At 36.8% G+C, this 23,224-nt stretch overlaps 1 protein-coding gene across 7 annotated transcripts in view; it reads right to left on the bottom strand.

The window, feature by feature from the left end:
* Window positions 1–23,224, bottom strand: part of LRRFIP2 (LRR binding FLII interacting protein 2) — a 118,491-nt gene that overhangs the window by 35,613 nt on the left and 59,654 nt on the right. For 5 of the 7 annotated variants that reach the window (XM_082664500.1, XM_082664499.1, XM_082664503.1 and 2 more), the window contains 6 exons: window positions 22,699–22,767; window positions 20,247–20,336; window positions 14,339–14,383; window positions 12,813–12,929; window positions 9,954–10,025; window positions 4,907–5,077 (listed from right to left, as the gene is read on the bottom strand). In XM_082664500.1, coding sequence (XP_082520626.1) covers window positions 4,907–5,077; window positions 9,954–10,025; window positions 12,813–12,929; window positions 14,339–14,383; window positions 20,247–20,336; window positions 22,699–22,767 — 564 coding nt within the window. The remainder of the gene's footprint in view (window positions 1–4,906; window positions 5,078–9,953; window positions 10,026–12,812; window positions 12,930–14,338; window positions 14,384–20,246; window positions 20,337–22,698; window positions 22,768–23,224) is intronic. The other 2 variants (XM_082664504.1, XM_082664505.1) reach the window with 1 other exon arrangement.

Here is a 23,224-nt window from a genome sequence, read left to right as displayed (position 1 = left end):
GTAGCGAACCTAGCTATATACGTCCAGTTAGTAGTATAAGCACAGAGAAACTACTTAAAGTAACTTTTAAAAACAATGGTTGTACTATACATAACCTAGAAGCAAAATAACAACCAAAAAGAAAAAAAACAAAAAAACTTTTAACTATTTTCAGTAATTATACTGTTGGTGGTAATGTTGGTATTGCTATTCTAGGTATTGTGGGATAAAGCAATGAAAATAGACTATAACATAATTACTAGCGTCCCTAGTGACTCTGAGACCTGGGAGTGGTAGTGTGGGAAGAAGGAGATACACATATATAAGAGAAAGGAGGTCAAGTAAAAGCCCTACATCCTGAATATAAACTAGAAGTATAAGCATAACATATTTTGACTTTAAAAACAAAAAAAAATACCCCATATACATATTTCCCTGATATAACCACTAAAAAGGTCTATAAACAGTTACCATCTTGGTGGCAAGTACACCCTTAGCACCCACACTGCTCCACTAAAAGAGAACCAGGGGTCCTTGTACTAACAGCTGATTTCAGGTCTGGAGCAGGAAATGTACCAGACGAGTCCAGAACACTTTCTTGTGCTAGACAGCAAAGAAGCTATCACAACCAATTAGACGCAGATCAAAATTACTTGGGAATCAACCTGAAGATGTTCACATTAGTTAAAGGTGGGACAACCTGAAAATCAATAAGAATAAAAGCTACAATGGATTGAAATCATCAAATGCTTGAATTCTTGCCTTCATCATGATTTTTTAAAAAATAATTGGGCACTATGAGAAGATGCCAAACAACCAATTCCTTATTTTGAAAACTTGTAAACAAAGGAAAAGAATCAAGTTTTAATCCTGCCTTTCCTATGTAAACTGTCTCATTGAGTAATAAGAGATGAGGGGAAATTTCTCTTTAAAGATGGACTTACACTAATAAATAAAGCATAGGAAAGTGAAAAGACAACCCATGGAATGGCAGAAAATATTTGCCAACCATGTATCTGATAAGGAACTTGTATCGAGAATATACAAACTCTAACAATGCAGTAACACAAAGATAATACAATTTAAAAATGCGCAAAGGATCTGAACAGACTTTTCTCCAAAGAAGATGTACAAAGAATCAGTAAGCATATCAAAACATACTTGAAATCATTAGTCATCAGGGAGATGCAAAGCAAAACCGCACCTGCTAGAATGGCTAGGAAAAAACTCAGATAAAAACAAGTGTTGGTGAGGATGTGGAGAAATCAGAACCTGCTTACACTTGCACACACTTGCTGGAGGGAATGGTGCAGCTGCTTTGGAAAAGGGTCTGGTTATTCCTCAAATGGTTAAACATAGAGTTGTCATATGACCCAGCAATTCCACTCCTAGGTGTATATTTAAAAGAAAGAAAGACTTATGTCCACACAACAACTTGTACACAAATGTTTACAGCAGCATTATTCATCATAGACAAAAAGTGAAAAAACACCAGATGTCCATCAACACATGAATGGATAAACAAAATGTGGTATACCTATACAATGGACTATTATTAGGTCATAAATAGGAATGAAGTACTGATGCATGCATCACACAGGTGAACTTGAAAATATTAACCAAAGTGAAAGAAGCCAATTATAAAAGACTACAAATTATATGATTCCATTAATATGAAAGTCTAGAAAAGGGAAACCTATAGAGACAGAAAGTAGAATAGTGGTTACTCAGGGCTGAGGGGAGTGAGAGACAGCTAAAGGGTACAGGATTGCTTTCTGACGTGATGAAATATTCTAAAATTGTGGTGATGGTTGAATTTGTCTGTGAAGATACCAAAAAGCCACTGAACTGTACAGTTAAGATGGATGAAGTGTATGGTATGTGAATTATATCTCAATAAAGCTGTTTTAAAACAATAAAAGAAAATGAAAGAAAACAGTAATGATAAAATTAGAATATCTCATTTTGCAACCCCTAATCAACTAATGGATATAAGTATCCAGCTACAGCATCACAGAGAGAGGAGCCATACATCTGGGCCTCCTGAAGGGTTTAGTCTACTTCTCTATGAAGTAGACTAAACCTGTATTTGATTAAACCTCTAAACCTAACTAACTATTTACAGGAAATACAGAGGAAAAAGGAGCATGGTAAAGAACGACAGTAATGAAACAGCAAAATCCCCAAGACTGTCAGAAACTTAAAAGAAAAGCAATCCAGTTTCTTCAACACATAAATTGCAAGGGAAAAAAAGAGATGATAGGAAACCTATAAATAAAAACAGACTTATAAGACATGACAACTAATTCCAATGTGTGGAACTTATCTAGATCCTGATTGTTTTTTTAAGTGCGAAAAAGAACAATCATTTATGACATTGAGACAACTGAAATTTTAACAATGACAGGATATGTAATATGAAAGAATTATTATTAATTTTTAAGATGTGAAATGGTCTTGTTATATTTAAAAAAAAGAAAGTCCATATCATTTAAATTCATATTAAATTCATATTAAAATATGGGGTATTTAGGACTTGCTTCAAATAATGTGAGTGGGGGAAGTAGACAGGGCAAAATTGGCCATACACTGATGGTTTGTTAGGGGTAGGTAATGGGTTCAGGAGAGTTTGTTATACTCTTCTTTTTTTTTTTTTTTTGTATGTTTAAAATCTGCCATAAAAGATTTTATTAAATCTCAGATAAGCTTAAAAAAAAAAAAGGAAAAAAATTCCCTACTATAATGAATAGCTATTAAGAAAAGAATAATACACCTGAGACATTCCTAATCAGGCATTCTGTCCCTGAAGTAGGTATAGAGACAATATTTAAGATGCAGTTACCATAATTCCAGCAGGAAACACTAAAGACATTTTGAAAAATGGTATGAATATCATTCTCTACCCTCACAATCTGCTGCTATAATGAAACATACCAGAGTGCCTGACCTCTTTGTATGACTCTGAACAGGAACATCTACTGCACGAGGCAATATCTGTTTAGGAGAAGAGAGCTCAGGGTGAAGGTACAGCAGAGAGAGACACAACCACAAAGTCTTCTGCATCACAGTACCTGAAGCAGATCCCCAGGGTATTAAAAAAAGCATACAGATTTTTCAAAATCACAAAGCACATGATTTAAAAACAAAAACAAACTGAAAAGCCACAACTCTCTGTATACTAAGACATCTCTGCATCTTAGAAAATTATAGGAGGGAAAAATGAAGTTGGTTAAAATAGCTTATCATAAGGACTTTTTTTTATTTTTAAAATGCTCAAGGACATTTGAGGAGATGGAAAGATAAGAACTCGTTTTAGGACTGATCATTAAATACTTAGCATGAGATTTTCTTCTAATCTGTTAGAAGCAAAGAGCCAGAAATAGCTAAGAAAAATATGTGGGAAGGCAGAAAAGGAGTCCAAGGACTAAGAAAAGTATGACAGCTCAGACACTCCACAATTGGCCTATGAGATACAGGAAGAATCAAAGAGGAAACATCTATTGTCACCAAATCTTCAATGAGCCACTGTCATCAATATGAAAATACCCAGAGGCCTCTTTGTCACTTTATCTAGACACAAGTTTTCTTACTTTAACATTTTTGTTAATAGACACTATTTTTTTCCGAGGAGTTTTAGATTTACAGCAAAATGGAGCAGAAAGTAGTGTTTCCATATACTCCCACTCCTCTCCCCGCCCCCCAGTAACAGCCTTCCCCCACTATTAACATCCCAAACCAGAGTGGTACATTTGTTACAATCAATGAACCTACATTGACACATCACTGTCACCTAAAGCCCACCGTTTACATTAGGGTTCACTCTCAGTGCTGTACATTCTATGAGTTTTGATAAATGTATAATGTATCTACCATTACACTATGATACAGAATAGTACTGCTGCCCTAAAAATCTCCTGCACTCTGCCTCTTCATCCCTCCTTTCCCCAAACCCACTACAAATACTTCCTAATACTTTAAAAGTGACCAAAACAGGCTGGAATGAGCATTTTTGGTCCTCAAGGAAAGAAATTCCTACAGTGTCTACAGTAATAATGCTGGTCCCTTAGAAGTTATATTAACAGCTTTTCTCCCTTTATTATGTACAGATACAGATTGTTGTTGTTTCTAACAATTCACCAAAGCTTATTTCCTAAATTATTATTATTATTTTTAAAACTTTTGCAATGTACTGGCAACGCATTTCTTGACAGTAATATCCACTTGTCCTCTGCTTGGACTGACTAAAACGCTTTTAAAAATCCAGTAAGCTTTTAAGAGAACCCAACTTGTTTTCTGCAGTTGTCAAAAGGCAAATCCAGGCCTTGGGCAGTGGCTTTTATTTTCCATCTGCACATTTTAACAATATAGCTTACAAACCTCTAAAGAAAACATCTGTTGATTTTTGACCCACATCTCCACACTGCAGTTTTTAAATAACTGGTTAAAGACGTCTCTCCAACCATTTAGGAAACAGGTTCTCTTGAAAAATGAGAGAAGAAACGAAAAGAGAAGAGAAGAAAAGAGAAGAAAAGAAAAGAAAAGAGAATAAAATGAACCACCTCACTGAAAGCCTCTGGAGCTTTGGGCAGTTCCAGCCAGTTATAGCAGGAAGAAGTAATTCACTGTAATTGTCCCAATTAAGAGAGAGAAAATAAAGATAAAATTTGAGCTGTATTCTATTTTCGGAAACTAAAGGAGGTCATAAGCTTCCCCTTATGAAAATAAGTTAAATCTTATAAAAATTAAGAAAGGAAAACATTTCAGGACCTGCAATCTTACGTTCTGTCAATTTCCTTGCACCAATCAGTTGTGATGGAAATATCATTCCCGGGGATGCTGTGCTCTCCCATCAAACCCAGTACTTCTTAAATGGCAGGTTTTAATTTTCTGACCCCAGAGAAAGGCATGATGTAAGATGAGCAATTACCTTTGATTTTTCTTCATTTTCTCTATAAAATTCTGCCATCTGTTCCTCCTGCTCTTCAATAACATCCTTGAGGGTATCTACTTGGTATATCAAATTGTTCTTCTCATTGTCTAACTGTGCATTGGAAACCATGGCTTTCTTGTATTTTTCTTCCACTTCAGACAAAGACTCCTAAATGAAAGTCAAAGTCATCAGCCTAATATCTAAAATATGTTCATTGCCTATATGCCATATAACAGGAAACTATAGCACTGGCACAAACACATGAAGATGCATTTTTGCAAAATAAAAGCAGTTTGGGGAACCCTTTGTTTAGTAACATGCACATAAAACATGAGGATGACAAGAAGCCAAGGACGCATCATTATAAGCACTTTATGGGCTCTCTGCTATCCAAAATAAATTCAAGCAGCAGTGCAGCCTCTGAACGATGAAAAGGTGTGCAGACAACATATAAGAGTCATAGTGTAAAAATCATAAAATACAGAATCATTAATGGTTTCAGAAATGTTACTCCTGTAGTTTTTAACAACAGCTATTTGCAACAGAATACAGATACAACAGAAGACAGCCTCTCTTTACTCAAGTAAATTTCATACTTATTTGAATTGCACCACTTCCTGGACCTGTGTTTTCAGTACTTTCTTGGTCTGCATAACATTAATGTAAATGTATAAACATTTTGTCTAGCAACTTCAAATATTAGCCATTTTTAAATAAGTAAGCAATATAAAAACTATTATTTAAGCAAAAAGAGCTACCACTCAATGCCTAAATTTTTATATACTTCAAAGTTTTCTGCCTAAAATAGCTTACAGCCTGTTTCTTAATAACTACATCTATTTTGGTAGATTACTACTACCTAGCAGTATTTTTAAAAGTAAAAAGAAAAACATTTCACATAGAAAAAGTCATCACTTCTGGAAGTAAATTTTTATTTTATTTAAAAAAAATTTTTGGCCATGCGGCATGCAGGATCTCAGTTCCCCAACCAGGAATTGAACCCACCCCCCTGCAGTGGAAGTGCAGAGTCTTAACCACTGGACAGCCAGGGAAACCCCTGGAAATAAAATTTTAAAATATTAATGCAAATGTTTAACAAAAGATCAGTGATATAGAACTGAGAGTCCAGAATCCTACATTTATGATCAACTGATATTTGACAAGGGTGCCCAGACAACTCAGTGGGGAAAGAGTAGTTTTTTCAATAAATGGTGTTGGGACAACTGAGATCCACATGCAAGCGAATAAAGTTGGACTCCTGCTTCACACCAAACACAAAAATTAACTCAAAATGGATCAGAGACCTAAATTAAAAGCTAAAACTATAAAACGCTTCCCAGAAAACACAGAGTAAATCTTCATTACTTTGGAGTGGGCAATGGTTTCTCAGATACGATACCAAACTATCAATGAAAGAAAAAGTAGACTTTATCAAAATCTTTTATGCTACAAACAATACCACCAAGAAAGTAAAAAGACGACCCACAAAATGGGAGAAAATATTTGTAAATCTTATATCTGATAAGGAACTTGTATCCAGAATATATAAAGAACACTTGGAAATCAATAATTAAAAGACACATCATTCGATTTTAAAATGGGTAAGGATATGACCAGATATTCCTCCAAAGATGGTGTACAAATGGACAATAAGAATACAGAAACTTTCTTAATATAATTAGTGATTAGGGAAATGCATATCAAAACCATAATGAGATACTACTTCAGATCTACTAGGATGGTTATTATCTATAATCAAAAAATGAGAAACAAGATAAGTGTTGGTGAGGATATGAAAAAACTAGACTCCTCATACATTGCTGGGAAGAAGGTAAAATACTGCAGCTACTTTGGAAAACAGGTTGGCAGTACTTCAAAATGTTAAACATAGAGTTACCATATGACCCAACAATTCTATTGCTAGGTAATCTACCCAAGAGAAATGAAAAGATATGTCTATACAAAAAGCTGTACACAAATGTTTACAGCAGCATTATTCATAATAGCCCCAAACTGGAAACAATCCAAATGCCTATCAACTCACAAATGGATAAACAAAATGTAGTAAATCCATATAGTGGAATACTACTCAGCCATTTTATACACACACACACACACACACGTGTGTGTATGTGTATATATGTACATATATGTATACACACATATGTATACATATGTGTGTATACGTGTATATACACACACACACTGATGTGTTTTATAACACGGATGAATCTTGAAAACATTATGTTAAGTAAAAAGCCAATCACGGGCTTCCCTGGTGGCACAGTGGTTGAGAGTCCACTGCCGATACAGGGGACATGGGTTTGTGCCCCGGTCTGGGAAGATCCCACATGCCGCGGAGCGGCTGGGCCCATGGCCTGTGCTGCTCTGCAACGGGAGAGGCCACAACAGTGAGAGGCCTGCGTACAGCAAAAAAAAAAAAAAAAAAAAAAAGCCAATCACGAAAGACAACATAGACTAGTGGTTACCCAGGGCTAGGTGCAGGAGTGGGAGTGCAGGAGTGGGGAACATCTGCTGATTAGTATGGGGTTTCTTCTTGGGGTAGTGAAAATGTTCTAAAATTGGTGATGGTTGCACAATTCTGTGACTATGCAAAAAAACCCCACTGAATTGTACACTTTAAATGGGTAAATTTTATGGTATGTGATTTAAATCTCAATAAAGATACACACAAACACATATGCATACACTTAATAATTCTTCACAACCCAGGACTGTATTAACAGGTAAGATTTATATTATGATTGAGAACAAATGTACCCAAAATAAAGAATATAAGCCCAGTTAACTGTATAATGGTTCAAATATAGTAGGTATCTTAACACAATGCAGAATTTAGAATGATTCTCATCCATCTCAGAGACTAATAGCAAAAAAAAAAGTCCTCCTCACAACTCAGTCCCATACAAAATGGGGCATGACTGCATGAACACCAGAATCTAAGACAGTTCAAGCAGTAGCTGCAAGGACACAATATATAACATAATAAAACTGACATAAAATGTATGGAGTGTACTTTTTCCTTTAAACAAAAGACCACAGAAGACTATTTTAAACTTAAGTGTCAAGGTAGTTTGTTGTTGTTGTTTTGGCCACACGGCTTGCAGGGTCTTAGCTCCCCAACCAGGGACTGAACCCTCAGCAGTGAAAGATCGGAGTCCTACCACTGGACCGCCAGTGAATTCCCTCAAGGTAGTTTTAATGATTTTAATCTAGCTCACACAGTGATACCCATAAGGAATGAGTTTTACTTAAACGTGTCTAAGGCCGCGATGTTCAGTGTAGGTGCTGGACTAGAAGCAACAGCATTATCTGGGACCTGGTTAAAAACGCAAATTTTCAACCACTCCGTCCTAGACCTACTGAATGAGAAAATCTGGGAGTAGAGTCCAGCAATCTGTGATAACAAGACCCAGGTGACTGTGGAGGGAGGGTAGAGGGGGGAAAAAACACCTCAAAGGCAGACATACTCAAGAATAATGTCATAAGCAGTGACTGAGCATCCTTTTTTAATAGAATATAGATATATCACACCACCATGCTTTGACCACCAACCAGGTAATTTTTTAAAAGATTTTTTTCCATTTAAAAGAGTCATTTCAAGGATAAACATAATTTGAAGTCAAGTTCAATTATACACTAACCATGAATTAAGGAAAGGGGACTTATCTGTTCAGAGTCTCAAATAAGGTTAATCTGTTTTTTGTATCTTTCAAAAAATGAAATAAATGGTAGATCTAAAAGGTAAGGGGAAAATGTTTAAGATAAAATAAAAAACGAGTAAGAATGCCTTTGAATCACTTGCTTTCCTGATACATTATGTTACGTACAAGACTTTAAAATGAATGTATTTATTGAATGTACTGGATTTGTTCCATTGATCTAAGATATTTCCAAGTCACATCTCTAAAACCTTAAAAGGGGGATTAAATCCTGAAGATGAGAGCAGTAAGACTAACTGAGCACATCAGCTCACTAACTCTGGGATCTTCCTGATGTTTACCGACAACCACACACTGCTGTCAGCAGTGTCCAGGCTTCCTGGGGGCGCTCTCCATAGGCCTTCCCACCCTTTCTGGACCATAATCCCCTGCATGAAGTTTCTGGCTGGTAGCTGGGCTAAGTTCAATCATGCTTGGTGGCTGAGCAAAGCCTTGACCATCAGGTCTACACTCTGTCCTTTGAGCATATCCTGAGTCACCTTTCTGAATGCCCTGCTTACACATTTTTAGAGGCCTGGTGTGTATTTCTATTTCAAATAGGGACCTACATGTATTCAGAGAAACTTAAGAGTAATTCATAATACTAGGTTTGAACTTCATAAGAAAACATAGGGAAGAGCATGAAAATCAAGTGCCATTTACAAGTAAATGTCTGCCTCACATGGACACTTCTACTGAAAACTGGTAGCCATCCTTGACTGGAAGAAATAAGGCCCATTTAAATTTACCTCCAAATGCTTCAAGGCACCGAATCTGTGTAACCCTTTTTGATCTATGTGAAAAACAATCAAAACAAAAAGAAAACACAGTCCTCATGCTTCAGGGTCCTTCCTCCAGAAGGAATATTTATAGTAATGCTCTTTCTCTTAGATGCTTCTTCCTTCTACTCCTAATACTGACTGAATTTGGTGGCAGAAACAGGCAATGCTCTTTCATTTAGCTTGGAAGAATTTTAAGGTCTAATTCTCAATAAAAAATATTCTTAGAACACTTTTTAGGGTTTTGCCCAACTCAATTTTGTAAGGCTAAGACACAAGGGATACGTAAGTATTTTACAAGGTTTAAAAACTGTAAGGCATAATATCTTTTCCTGAATATTCCAAAAACTACAGTACACATTTAAACATAAGCAGAGATTGGAAGTTCGCCTTTCCTATGCATTGCAGGTTAAGCACATGCTTGAAAGACAAACACTGTTAGTAAAGCTATGTGCAGTGGGGTTAATAGAATTTGTGAAACCACCATTACCAACGCTTCTGCGTACAGAGAACATGCTTGGGCTGCAAAATGGGCCCTGATACCTTTAGTTCCTTAAGCCCCTGCATGTATCTCCCTTCTACATCCTGTATCTGGTCCTTAAGGTCATAGATATCCTGCAGGACATAGGAATGAACCATTGCATAAAACCACACACAAAGTCTCAAAGGATTCAGATGAAAATGTGAATTACTTTTGCATATTCCAGACTAAAAGCAGAGAAACTGAGGTATACAAACGTAACTGCCACTGCAAACTGCTAAAAGGGGCAAACAGGCAAGTGATGGTGGGGCTGGGGAAGGCCTGGAGTAATCATTCTAACATATCAAATACTTCCTTGACATTAACTCCTGTGGAAAAAACATTAGCAAATGGGGCTGGCGCGGTGTACAAAAGCTATATAAGTTATAACATTTTTTAAAATACAATTTAAAAAACTGTATCAATCATTCAAATAATTTTTAGCATAACACTCCACCGATAGCTACTAAAATATGTAGTAAATTAATTATAAGCTGAAGATTCTACTGAGTCATGCAGAAGTTTTAAAAAATGTAAAACTAGAGATGAACAAAGTTGTCTTTCAATGACTTGGTTACTGACCACAATTAATTTGGGGGAAAGACAGGTAAAGGGAGGGGTATTAAACAAATATTTTAAACACAGTGTCAAATGAGAGAGTCTATCCTGAGGACATCATTTAAATGATGAGAAAAGCCTTTGCTCCAAATGTTACCATAATCCTTATAAGAAAAGTGAAGCAGGCCAAATTTTAAATGGAAAATATTGTTTCCCTTGTACCTGACCTTGCTACATGAGGTCTATTCTGGATGGTTGATTTAGGGGGGAAATAATTGATACAGGGCCCTGAACATAACTGTACAATTACAGGCAGGATCAATTATCAAAGGCCCATTATACAGAGTTTCTATATTATATTTCCCCTGCCCCCTTCATTCCCTCCTTGGTAGTTTTGTCTTTTATTCATTCGTTCATTCGACAGACATTTATCAAGTGCCTATTAGGAGCCAAATGCTAGGATACAAAAATCTCATTTCCTTCAAGGAGGTTGTTCTCTCAAAGAAGAAATACAAGTAAACAGCGAGCACAAGCTCAGTCTGAGGCTGGAATGCCCCATCCTTTTGTCCCACTAGAAAATAGCACCTAAAGGCAAGAGTTAAGCTTATTCAACGTTGCACCCTTGTGCTTATGCCTGGTACTTAGGAAGAGTTCAATAACACTGACCCCTTCAAAGTCAGAACCAGGCTGACCTGGGCCTCCTTCTGCAGTGCCGCTGCCGCTGTTCCAATCCTCACCCTCTCCTAACCTTCAGCCCACTTTTACGAGCTGCCCATTTCACAAGCCAGACTCCTGCTCCTACCCTGCCCACAATCTTACTCAGTCCCCACCGGTCCCTCCCTCCTCCTCTACTGTGTCAGTGGGAAGGGGCGGCCACCTTCCATCCATCTGATCCCTGGACACTCCTCTCACCCACTCAGGCACTTTCTCAGTCAGCTACCCCTTCTCCTTCCTTAACCTTCATAGTCTCTCTCTACTGGCTCAATCCAACCAATGAAAACAACAACTAATGCTGCCTTTAAAAGAACACAAAAACCTCTTAACTTCCTCTCTCTCTGTACTGACCAAACAACTTCCATTCTCCAATACTCTCTTCAGAGCAAGTTGCCTACATTTTCTCCCATCACAGTTTCGACTTGCTCATCTCATCCCCATTGTTCAACCACAGGGTAACTCTTCTCCTTGCCTCCAATGCTTCTTCCAGTCTGTGGTCAATCTTTAGGAATGCAAATCAGATAGTACTGCTCCGCTATTTAATATCCCCTAGTTGTCAGGGTAAACCTGAATTCCTGCCACACAAGGTGCTTTGTGATATGGCCCATCACTACTTCTCCAGCCTTCTCTCTCACCCACTACGAATCCTCACTTCTCATCCTACCCTCTGGCAACTTTGCTATACACATAATCTTGTGGGTCTCTGAATTTAACTATCTGAGAAAGCCTTCACCCTTCAGCTTCTTTGCCTGGTTAATTTTTATTCTTCCTTCACCCCCTCTCTCCACCGAAAAACCTTTTTTAAAATCTCTTCTTCTAGTCTAATTTAGATGATGCTTCTCTGAATTCCCTTAACAGCCCTATTCTTACTACTGCCATGGCATCACACCACCTGGTTTTACTGGTTTATATCCATTTGTCTTCCCTATGAAACAGCGAACTCTTTAAGTCCAAAGTGTGCTTTACTGCCTGACTCTGTGGGGCCAAGTGCTCAACAACGTTGAACGAATGAATAAATGCAATTTTTATTACTGCCCTTCCCTCGTTCCTCAAAAAGAGCATGTCCAGCAAATAGACATTCAAATACATTTTGAAAGTGTTATTAATAAGAATGGAGACTCAACTAATGGTTTAAATGAGCTTACGTTACTCAGGTATTTCTGTCATCCCAAATATTATTATACTTGTCTTATCATGAAACACTGAGAGATAACTGTATTCAGGCAGCCAAATAACACCATAACGGCTCAAAAGACTAATAATTCCCCAAATCTGGTTCCTTGTACATCCACGTATTTTCCATTTAAAATATGGCCAATTATTTGAGAGAATTACTTTTATATACATTAGAAAGATTTTTTGGCATTTGTAAATTAGCAGAAGTCATTCCAATATCATCAAATGTTCAGGAAAGAGAATGGAAGAATTAACTAATCTCCTTCCCTTCAGACCCTAGTCACATTCTTGAACTGCACTAACAATTTTTTTTAAAGAACTCATACCATACTTTTTTCTTCCTACCAAGACACATTAAATGTTAAATAGTTCCACTAGACTACAAAGAAGCCAAAAAATTGTTTATAAAAAGCAAACCAAAAATCGCGGTTTACCCGCAATTCACTTAATGAGGTGTCTGGATCTATTAAGCTGCTCGTGTCCCCGCTTCCTCGTCTGGATGAGTTTCCACTTAGAGGGGTTGTTGCTGAGGCAGAATTTCGAGATGAAGGCTAGAGAAAAAGAAATATGGCACTTTTAAGTCTTGTTTCTTTAAAAATATATTTGCTGTGGAAACTAAAAGTGGGCCAGGGTGGTGGGGAGAGATCTAACACAGTGTGACAAGAAGTTACCGAATGCAATCCACAGGCAATTTAGATTGGCTCTGGGGAGAGGGTACCCAGAGACGGGCCCAGGCATACTAAGCACAACTGTGTTCGCTCGCTTTCCTGGAATCTAGAATTCATAATAACTAAGAAGGAAATGGTTCGTGTGAGAGTTGTCTGTTTTCTAAGTTTATCTTTGCTGTATTGTAAACAGCACTGGGGTGAGTACATCTGCTTGATTTTAAACAGTTTTAGAATGTTATACTTGGTATGCTAGTTAGCAGTCCTCCTGTTTAGTTCCTGAAGCTGCTTCTTTAGAATCTTTTCTCTTCCTAATACTTTGCTGATAAAGTTGGAGATACTATTTGCAGCTGACAGCAACAATACCGTGTATCACTATGAATTTAGACTGCTCTTCCCACAATGAGTTTAAATGCGACATCATGCTACTGGAGTAATAAATGGCAGGGATTTGTGCTATTCAATACAGCAGCCAACTAGCCACATGCAGTGATTGAGCACTTGGAATGTGGTTAGTCCAAACTGAGAATTTTTTTTTTAGGTGTAAAATACACACCAGATTTTGAAGGCTTAGTGTAGAAAAAAGAATGTAAAATATTTCATTAATAAGTTTTCATATTGATTATGTTTAAATATTTTGGACATTTGGGTTAAATAAAATATATTATTTGTATTAATTTTATCTGTTTCTTTTTACTATTTTAGCGTGGCTGCTAGAAAATTTAAACTTACATATGTGGTTTACATTTGTGGCTTGCACTGTATTTCTGCTGGATAGAACTGGTACACCTTTTGGGGGCATAGCACAAAATTAATCCTGATAATTTCCCTAAGATGACTTTCTAAAAATATTTCTGGAAGAAAATTAGAGATTTTTTAAACACAAAGCAACTCCTAGAAAGGAGTTATTTTATTGTACTTCGAAGAATAATTTATCTATAATCGGAAAAAAACAAAACCCTCAGAGTTTGTCACCACCATTCCTAAAGACACTTCTTCATTTTCAGTGTTTAATGGCTTCTTCTAAGGATTAAATTCTAGAGGAATGAAAATCAAAAGAGCAGCCAAAAGTTTAAGAGGTGACATTCAAGGAAATAAAATGCAGTGTCTTCTCTCTTCCCAGTGCTTCACATGATTCAACCACAGAGGAATCCGGGGGTCAAGGACAGGAAGTAGATGAAGAGAGGAAGAGTAGCTCCATCAGTTAAACTGTTGTAAAATCAAGAATAAAATAGTAGTAGACAGTAAGTTATTGACCTTGAGAACTTAATTTCCTTAGAAATTTAGATACTCACCCTTGTGTAATTTTCAGCATATTGTTTGTCAGATTTTTCATCCAACTAGAAAAGAACAGACATAAAAATCAGAAAAGATGCTTAGCATTTTGATTTTTTTATGGGGAAAAAAAAGAAGTGACCTCATTTGAGTTCTCCAAGTTCAATCGATATTTGGAACCTAAAAGCAAACATACTAAAACTGAAATAAAAGTTGGGACACATAAAACAAGATGTTAAGAACTTTAATTCTTATCTAAGGAAGACATGGAGTAAGCAAGCTGTCCTTATGAAAAAATTTAGAACTTTTACACAGATTTTCTTTTCATGGTATTTGAAACATATTAAAGAAAACTATATGTTAAACTTAAATTTTATCATTGTAGAAGTTAACGCACACACACAAAAAAGTGTATACATCAAAAAGAAAATTCTGATAAAACCAAAAGCCAAAAAACTTTCTTATCTTAGCATTACTGACACAGGACACACAGATTAAGACTAGCATACTTAGACAAAAACGTTCAGATTGGGCTAGAGCATGTAAAATATATCATCAAAAAAATTTCCCCACAGCACTAAGGAAATTGGTTGCCCGGTTTTTGTTTTTGCTTTTTAAGTAACACACGCTCACGTATCCAAAAAAAGAGAAAAAAACAGCACAAAGGGTATGCAAAGTAAGCCTCTCTCTAGAGGTACACCATACCCAGATCTTCAAGGGCAACCTACACCCAGTCTTTAAAAAATTCTAACACATTAAAAAACAAAAAAAAAAAAACAAAAAAAACAACAAAAAAAATTCTAACAGTAGTGTCCAAATACATTCCATATCTTCTTTTTCCTCTTACCATGTTTCAGAGATCAGAGAAAGTACTTTATTTTTCTTCATGGCATTTGTCACTCCCTGACCCCATGATATTTATTAACTTATTTATTAATAAATAAACTTATTTATTAATTGTCTGATCTCTCTCTCTTAATGTAAGCTCTATGTCTGTATGTTCTTTTCTGTATTCCTAACACCAAGAATAGCACCTGGGGCTTCCCTGGTGGTACAGTGGTTAAGAATCTGCCTGCCAATGCAGGGGACAGAGGTTCGAGCTCTGGTCCGGGAAGATCCCACATGCCACGGAGCAACTAAGCCGGTGTGCCACAACTACTGAGCCTGCGCTCTAGAGCCTGCGAGCCAAAACTACTGAAAGCTGTGTGCCTAGAGCCTGTGTTCCGCAACAAGAGAAGCCACCGCAATGAGAAGCACGTGCACTGCAACGAAGAGTAGTCCCCGCTCACCGCAAATAAAGAAAGCCTGCGCGCAGCAATAAAGACCCAACACAGCCAAAAATAAATAAATTAAAAAAAAAAAAAAAGAATAGCACCTGGCATACAGGACTCAAAATTTCTTGGATGAACGAATAAATGAATTATATCCCATATGTACTTATAGACTTACCTCATTTATTTTAACAGCTGCATAGTACCCTATTATCTGGACATACCATAATTGAGTTATCCTATCTTCTGCAGATAGGCCTTACGGTTGTTTTAGTTGGCGTTTCTAGAAGGGAAGTACCTTAAAGGTTTAGTCTAAAACCCTGATTTTATAGCTGAGGAAAGAGAAATTCAGAGGTGAAAGATCTTGCTGAAGCATGCATAACTGCTAAATGTCAGAGCTGAATCCAGACCTCAGTTTTGTGAATTTTTCGTATTATTTACCTGTATATACTGTCCAAATTACCACTGGGGGAAAAAAGTCACAGAAAAATTTAACTAAATGAAAATATACCCAGACTCCAACTCCTAGACCAACCCTCCCAGCCCAATCTAGAGAAGAGATTTGAAAACCTTCCTTAGTTAATTATTAAAACACAAAATGTCATTATTTCTGGCTCAGTTCAGATCACTTCACTCTAACTTCCTCATATTTGACAGTTTTTTCTGTTTTTTTATTACCCACATTTATTTGTGTTCATTTTCTGTCTCAGTAAACACCTTTTATTATAAGTACCAAATCAGAATATAAATACTATCTCAGACTTCAAATTCTTTTTGCTACTTCTTACTGTAATACTCTTTAAAAAAAGGAACTGATTTTAGTTCATTTTGACTTCTTTAAACCACATATGAAATGTTTTAAAACAGGCGATGACAACAGTTTTTAATATTGGCAGTTATTGCCATAGAAAGGAATTATCTTCCTCACATCTATACTAGTAAGATATATTGTCTAATATTTAATGTGTTATTCCTCAGAGTGAAAGAAATATCATATCTAAATAAACTGACTTATTTTCCTTAGAGTATCTTCCAACTCTCTTCTACTAATGAGTTAAAGAGAAAAACAAGCAGCATTCAGAAACATTCTTCCAGGTCCATTTGAAACCCTGTCTCTTATCCCACTCTCACACAAATGACCCCCAAACCCACCCAGTTTTTAATAGACAGTCACCTGAGAATAATCTTACATTTCAGAGGCTGCATCGCTGACCCAGTCCACTGCAGGACTGATTCTGTTGCTTTCGCTATCTCCTGACAGATCCCAACTGCAGCACCTGCCCAAGCTGATCGTGTGCCAAACTTCAGGGACTGTGGAGGTAGCAAAAATGCCTAGAGCCGCCCCGCTGCAGGGACTTGGCCAGAGACTCTTCAGTGCTCACTTTGCAGGCTTGTGCTGCATTATACGCAGCCTTCCGTTTAGACGAAAAGCTAGTGGAAACCTGGTATTCTAAAAGCCCTGGGAGGTCTACATAGCTGCATTGCAACGACAAGCTAGTGTTCAAAATGATGACCAAAAGAGTCTGCCAGATCCTCAAAAGGCTCTTAAGTGGAATAAGATATAATCATGTTTAATATACTAAGGTATAAAAGAGGGAAATGTTGGTAAAAGGGTACAAACTTTCAGCTAGAAGATCAATAAGGTCTGAGGAGCTAATGTAAAACATGGTGACTACAGCTGATTTTAAAAAATTGTTATATATGAATAACATGGAAAAAATAAATATGCAATAATATGAAAAACCAGAAAACAAAGGCTATATGTACTATATAGTCACACTTTTGTAAAACAAGCAAAGTAAACTGAGATAGAGAAAAATACGGAAAATAAGTCATCAAATTGCTTTAAAAAAAAGTGGCTAAACAAAATGGTAGACTAAAATATAAAACAACAACAACAAAACAGAAAGCAAGGCTTTTTTCCTTAGTAAAGCCCTCAGGACTTGCTCATGAATACTGACTACAGCCTACTATTCTCAAAAACTTTCAAGTAAATATTATGCCATTACACTCCTACATAATTAAATTGGTAATTTTCCAATCAAGAAAAGGGTCCCCTTGATAGCTAGAAATGGAAAGTTAGCTGATAGGCTTGTATCAATAATATTTCATATTCGTATTAATGCACAAAGAAGAGCACATGATGGCAAACTTTACTGCTTCTTTTAAGAATTTCAAATTATCAACTCGTAAACAAAGTCTTAAATATCATCTTTTCCATATTTCAGTGATAAATGCCTTTGCCTTATTTATGTCTGGGAAATCTGAAAATGCTTTGCTCTTGACATCAGAGTATAGATTGTTTCTCTTTAAATCTACACTCCTTATTTGTTGAAATTAGTACATGAGAAATATTTCTTAGAATACATATCTTGTCAAATCTTTGAAACCCTTGGTTTCTTCTTAAAAGAAAGATATTTCTTATTCTCTGATTAAGAGGCCCTTTGACCTTCATTTCAGCAAATGGCTACTTTGACAGATAATTTTATCCTACTAGAATGGTAAAATACAATTTGAACCTTTTTGAGTGGAAACAGAATTCTAGTTGTGAACACATTTTTTTTTTTTTTTTTTTTTTTTGGCTGTGTTGGGTCTTCGTTGCTACGCACGGGCTTTCCCTAGCTGTGGTGGGTGGGGGCTACTCTTTGTTGCGGTGCGCGGGCTTCTCATTGCGGTGGCTTCTCTTGATGCACAGCATGGGCTCTAGGTGCGCGGGCTTCAGTAGCTGTGGCTCGCGGGCTCTAGAGCGCAGGCTCAGTAGTTGTGGCGCACGGGCTTAGTTGCTCCGTGGCATGTGGGATCTTCCCGGACCAGGGCTCAAACCCGTGTCCCCTGCACTGGCAGGCAGACTCTTAACCACTGTGCCACCAGGGAAGCCCCATGAACACATTTTAATATCATCATTTGAAAGAGTTGTTTAGAAACAAAGATGTATTTTATTCCAAATTTTTTTTGCTCTAGAGAGGGGTCCAACATATATTTTAGGCTTTGCCAAGAGGTAAAATTAAGGATATTATATAGGTACTTAGATAACCATTAAAAAACAAAGAAAACTTTGGCTGGTAGGCTATGAAATAACGGGGCTGGCCAGATTTGCCAACCACTGCTCTAGAGAAGCTTGTGCTTATGTTACAAGGTATACAGCATGACTCGATACACATATACACAGCCTATATACATGTATATCAAATCATCATGCTATATACCTTAAATATGCATACTTTTTATTTAAATATGTAGACAGATCAAAATAACTACCTGGCAAAAGAAAAGAGTTTTATTTAATTAGTAGAGGCAGTGGAAGACTAAAAAAAAACTGTCAACCTTTTCACTCCTGTGTAGTTACTAAAATAAATTGCCAAGAAGTAAACGTAAGGAGGACATAGCCAGTAATTCAGACATCACATTAGATGCTAAAAGAGTTCAAAGTTTTTAAGAGAAAAGGTGTATACAATAAATTAAATTGTTTATATCTATGAAAAAACAGGTTACTAAGCAAATTAATAAAATGGGCAATATTTCAAGGGAAGGACTTGGGAGCCAGTCTTCTAACTTTGTGTGCAGAGAGACTGTTGATGTGACCAAGGTCAAGATGGGACTGTTGCTCAGCCAGCCAGCTTCGAGCGCCAACAATCTGGAATACTTAAGGACAGCACTCAAAATTGTTTTCTAGGATTAGTCATTCAGAAATAGCTATTTAAATACAATTGGTGACATGCTAAATATAAATAATTCTCTCTTCATTAAAAAACTGTCTAATTTTTTGTTAAGAAACCCTGACTCATCTGCTTCAAAGCGCTTGATAATTAGGACAGCGTTGGTCCAAGGGCAAACAACACTAATGCCAGTTACGGAGAGACGTCACAGACAGAAAATCAGGCTGTTACATACATCAGGCAGGTAGACATCTGCTGGTCTAGGTTCCTTCATTAAGGTAAATGCCTCAAGGCATTTCTACTGGACAGTCTTTCCTAAATTCAGTTCCCAATGAATGTGAAAGCAATAGATAGGCATTTCTTCAAAACAATGCCATAATCCAAATGTTCAAAATCTATTCAGATTCTTCCCAGTTACTATAAGTTAGTGACTCTTTGCTAAGTAGAATATTTTATTGTTCAACCTTCAAAGTTTACCTAAAAAATTTATAGATTCTCCAAAATGAAAAGGGAAAAAAATTTTTAAGACTCATCAGGAATATCTAAATATGGGCTAGGTATTAGATGGTTTTAAGGAGTTATTTTTCATTTCATTAGGTATGATAATGGCACAGTAAATAAAGAAAAAAGTTCTCAACTAGAGACGCATACTGAACTATTTATTGGGAAATGGCACGATGTATGGGATTTGCTTTAAAGTACTTCAGGAAAAAAAGGAGGGAAAGGGGAAGAAATAGATGAAACAAAATTGGCAAAATATTGATAATTGTTGGAGCTGCTGATGGGTTCTATGGGGGAAAATTTCCACAGGAAAAATGTTGTAAAAAATTGGAACATATCAATATATACATTTCAAAACAAAACAAATAACTGTATTTTATGCTAGTGTGCTGAAATAAATATTTCCTAGGCAGTAAATTAAGTGCCTCATTTAAAAATAGCTATTTTGTTAGCTGTTAGTCACAAGCCTGAGACAGTGAATCCCCATGCGCTGCACTCACGCTGGTCAGATCTGGGATGCTGACATCATCCATGTCGGAGACCACGCTCCCCCTACGATTGGAGCGACTAAAATAATCAGCTGCAGAAACCTTTCAGTCAGGAAAAAAATGAGATGCTTTAAAAGTTAAGAAGAGAGAGAAGAAAAAGATAAGAACATTGGCATATGGGGGAAATTTTTTTCTTTGGTGTGTGATAAAGTATCATGAAATGAAATGAGGAAACTGCTGTGACTTACCTACTCAAGAAGGTGAGAAAGAAGTGTAAAGGGTTCCTAAATGACATCACAGCTCCCTAAAATAAGCTCTTATTCATCTTAGCTAGAGTCCTATGCTATAGAGATCATCCATGTACTGCCTGAGAACCAGCGGCACCCTCACCATGAGGGATTCTAGGATAGCATTTACCTAAAGCCTCTACTATATTTCACAAATGTATAATGCATTATAGCTATCAGCTCTGTTAAGCACATATATCCTGAATGTGGAACTATCTGTAGAATATTTACTGTGCCTTTTACCAATTTCCACAGTTTCCTCTTTTTCATATTCCTCAGGACCGAGAACTGTAGAACAAAATAATGAACAAACTACATTGGCCTCTTTCTGGTTCCCCAAACATACCCAGTGTCTTCCCACCTTCGTCGTTGGCACTGGCCTAGGAAGCTCTCCTCCCAGCTCTTCAAGCAGCTCTTCAAGCAGTTCAACTCTCAGCTCAAAGGTCAACTCCCTCGGAGAAGCCTTCTCTGATCACCCCATCCAAGGGTGATCTCTCTCTCTCTCTCTCTCTGCCACACACGCACGCGCACACACGCGCGCGCGCACACACACACACACACACACACACACACACACACCAACCACTCAATGTCTTCTATAATATCACCTGCTTTTTCTCTTCACAGTTCCCGGGTTTACTTTCTCTTTTTTGTTCCTATCTTTATCAGTTTATTTTCTATTTCTTTCACCAGGATATAAGCTCCATGAAGTCAGAAATCTGGTCTATGTGGCTTACCACATTATTCCCAGCACTTAACATGGTCCCTCACATATAACAGGTACTCCCTCCATACACATTTGTTGAATTAATAAATAATGAATATTTTTTACCTCACTCATCAGCTGTTCTTTACCTCAGCTCTGTCTGATTCCCTTGCTCAAAAACTCTTCTCTTCCAGAAAGGAATCTGGAAGCCCATCCACAGAGATGCCTTCCTTAAGGCTTACAAATATGAAGTTTTGCTAAGAGCTGAGATAATCAAGCAATAGTATTCTTGTTCACAATAATACAACTTAGATTTAGATATAATAATATAACGGTACCCACTATCTCAGAATTTTGATAGCTATTTTCTATATAGTTTCATTTAATCCATAATATTAAGCCTACCTACAAAGATAGTCATTACATGCCCATTGTACAAATAAAGAAATTGCCATTAACACAACTAACAGGTTGGAGAAATGGTTCAAGCCCAGGCATCATCATTTCAGAGCCCCTGCCCTTTCCACTCCATCACTTTCTGGGGTACTTTCAGGTGTCATGGACTGTTGTTTCTCCTGCAGCTCTGAATATGAGCATTAACTGGCTTGCCAATGGACCACAACTGTCTTAATTAGATCACTGGATTTCTGGCAACAAAGCTCACAAACTCTTGCTGTTCCCCTTTTCTATGAAAACTTTGTGTTTACAATCTTTCACAAAACATGACTTGTATTAAACGACCTTCTATTTTCTTAAAGGAATTATAGCCTCTTACTTATTGGGCTCTTTTGTTTTAGCTCTAAGCTGACACACCATCCTCACCAATGTAATTTTTGAATCAATTTTTAAGTATAGCAAAAATGTCATCAGCCCTCTGTAAAATTTCTTGCTTCATCAAAAGAATAACCTGAAATTATATAATTTGTATTCTAACATAGCTATTTGTTACCTCTATAATTGTAACTCTAGTTGAATTCTAAGACCAAAATTTTTAAATTTTGCCATCAGCAACTCAAAGTATTCATGGGCCTTAAAAGATGTATAAACTATGGTTAAATTTAAATACACAGCGAAGAAAACAACTAATTAATGGCAGCATGATTTCTAATCCATAGTAATGAGTTTTAAACAATGTGGAGGCATTAATTTTGCTTGAGAAATTTTTTGGTTTTGGTGAATTGTGCACGTACATGCACGTGCATAAAATAGCAACAAAAAATTAAAAGTGAAAATCTGTCAAGTACACAATGACTAGCACATAAGAGGTGTCACTACGAAAGCTTACATAGCCCACTAAGAAAATGTATTCTCAGGAATACATTTCTGAAGGCAAATTATTCATACAAACTGAATTTGAAGAAAACACTCATTTTGTCAAGTGCAAATTTCATTTTCCAACAGATTTCACATGATCACACAGTGTTGCAATTTTAAAACTCATCGTATGTGTTTGCATGCAAATCACGCTCACCACACTCTCCCTTCGCCCACGGCTGGCACGACCGGAAGAAGCAATGCTTGCAGTGTCATCGTCGATAAACTATAGATATTAAAAGCAGATAATGAAAAAGATGCAATTCCACTACAGGTCTTCCCTGACTGAAGGCACATGAGGTAAGGCTTTGGGAAGCACACAAACACTCTCCATGAGCATAATAATTAGCACCATCTATTGTGCACCATTAAACCAAAAAGCTGTTTCAAGGCATAATGAACGATCATTAAAAACCAAAAGATATTTCCAAAAAGCACAAAGAATAAAATAGTACTTCATCTTTTATTTAAGTTAAATGAACGAAAAGTGGGGGGCATGACTCTACTGGCCAAAACCAGCCAGGGACTTCATGCTTTTTAAACCTCTAGGCTCTTTGGGGTCCTATCAGGAGTCAATAAATACATTTAATGTTTTAGTTTGGGAGAGAAAATAAAAGAATCTTCTTAAGTGAAATAACATAAGTCAAAGACAGAATTTCCTACCGGCAAGGACACTGAAATGA

The sequence above is a fragment of the Grampus griseus genome (genome assembly GCF_964374135.1).
Source record: "Grampus griseus genome assembly, chromosome: 10".
In the NCBI taxonomy this organism is placed as follows: domain Eukaryota; kingdom Metazoa; phylum Chordata; class Mammalia; order Artiodactyla; family Delphinidae; genus Grampus; species Grampus griseus.
This window is presented reverse-complemented; position numbering and strand designations above follow the sequence as displayed.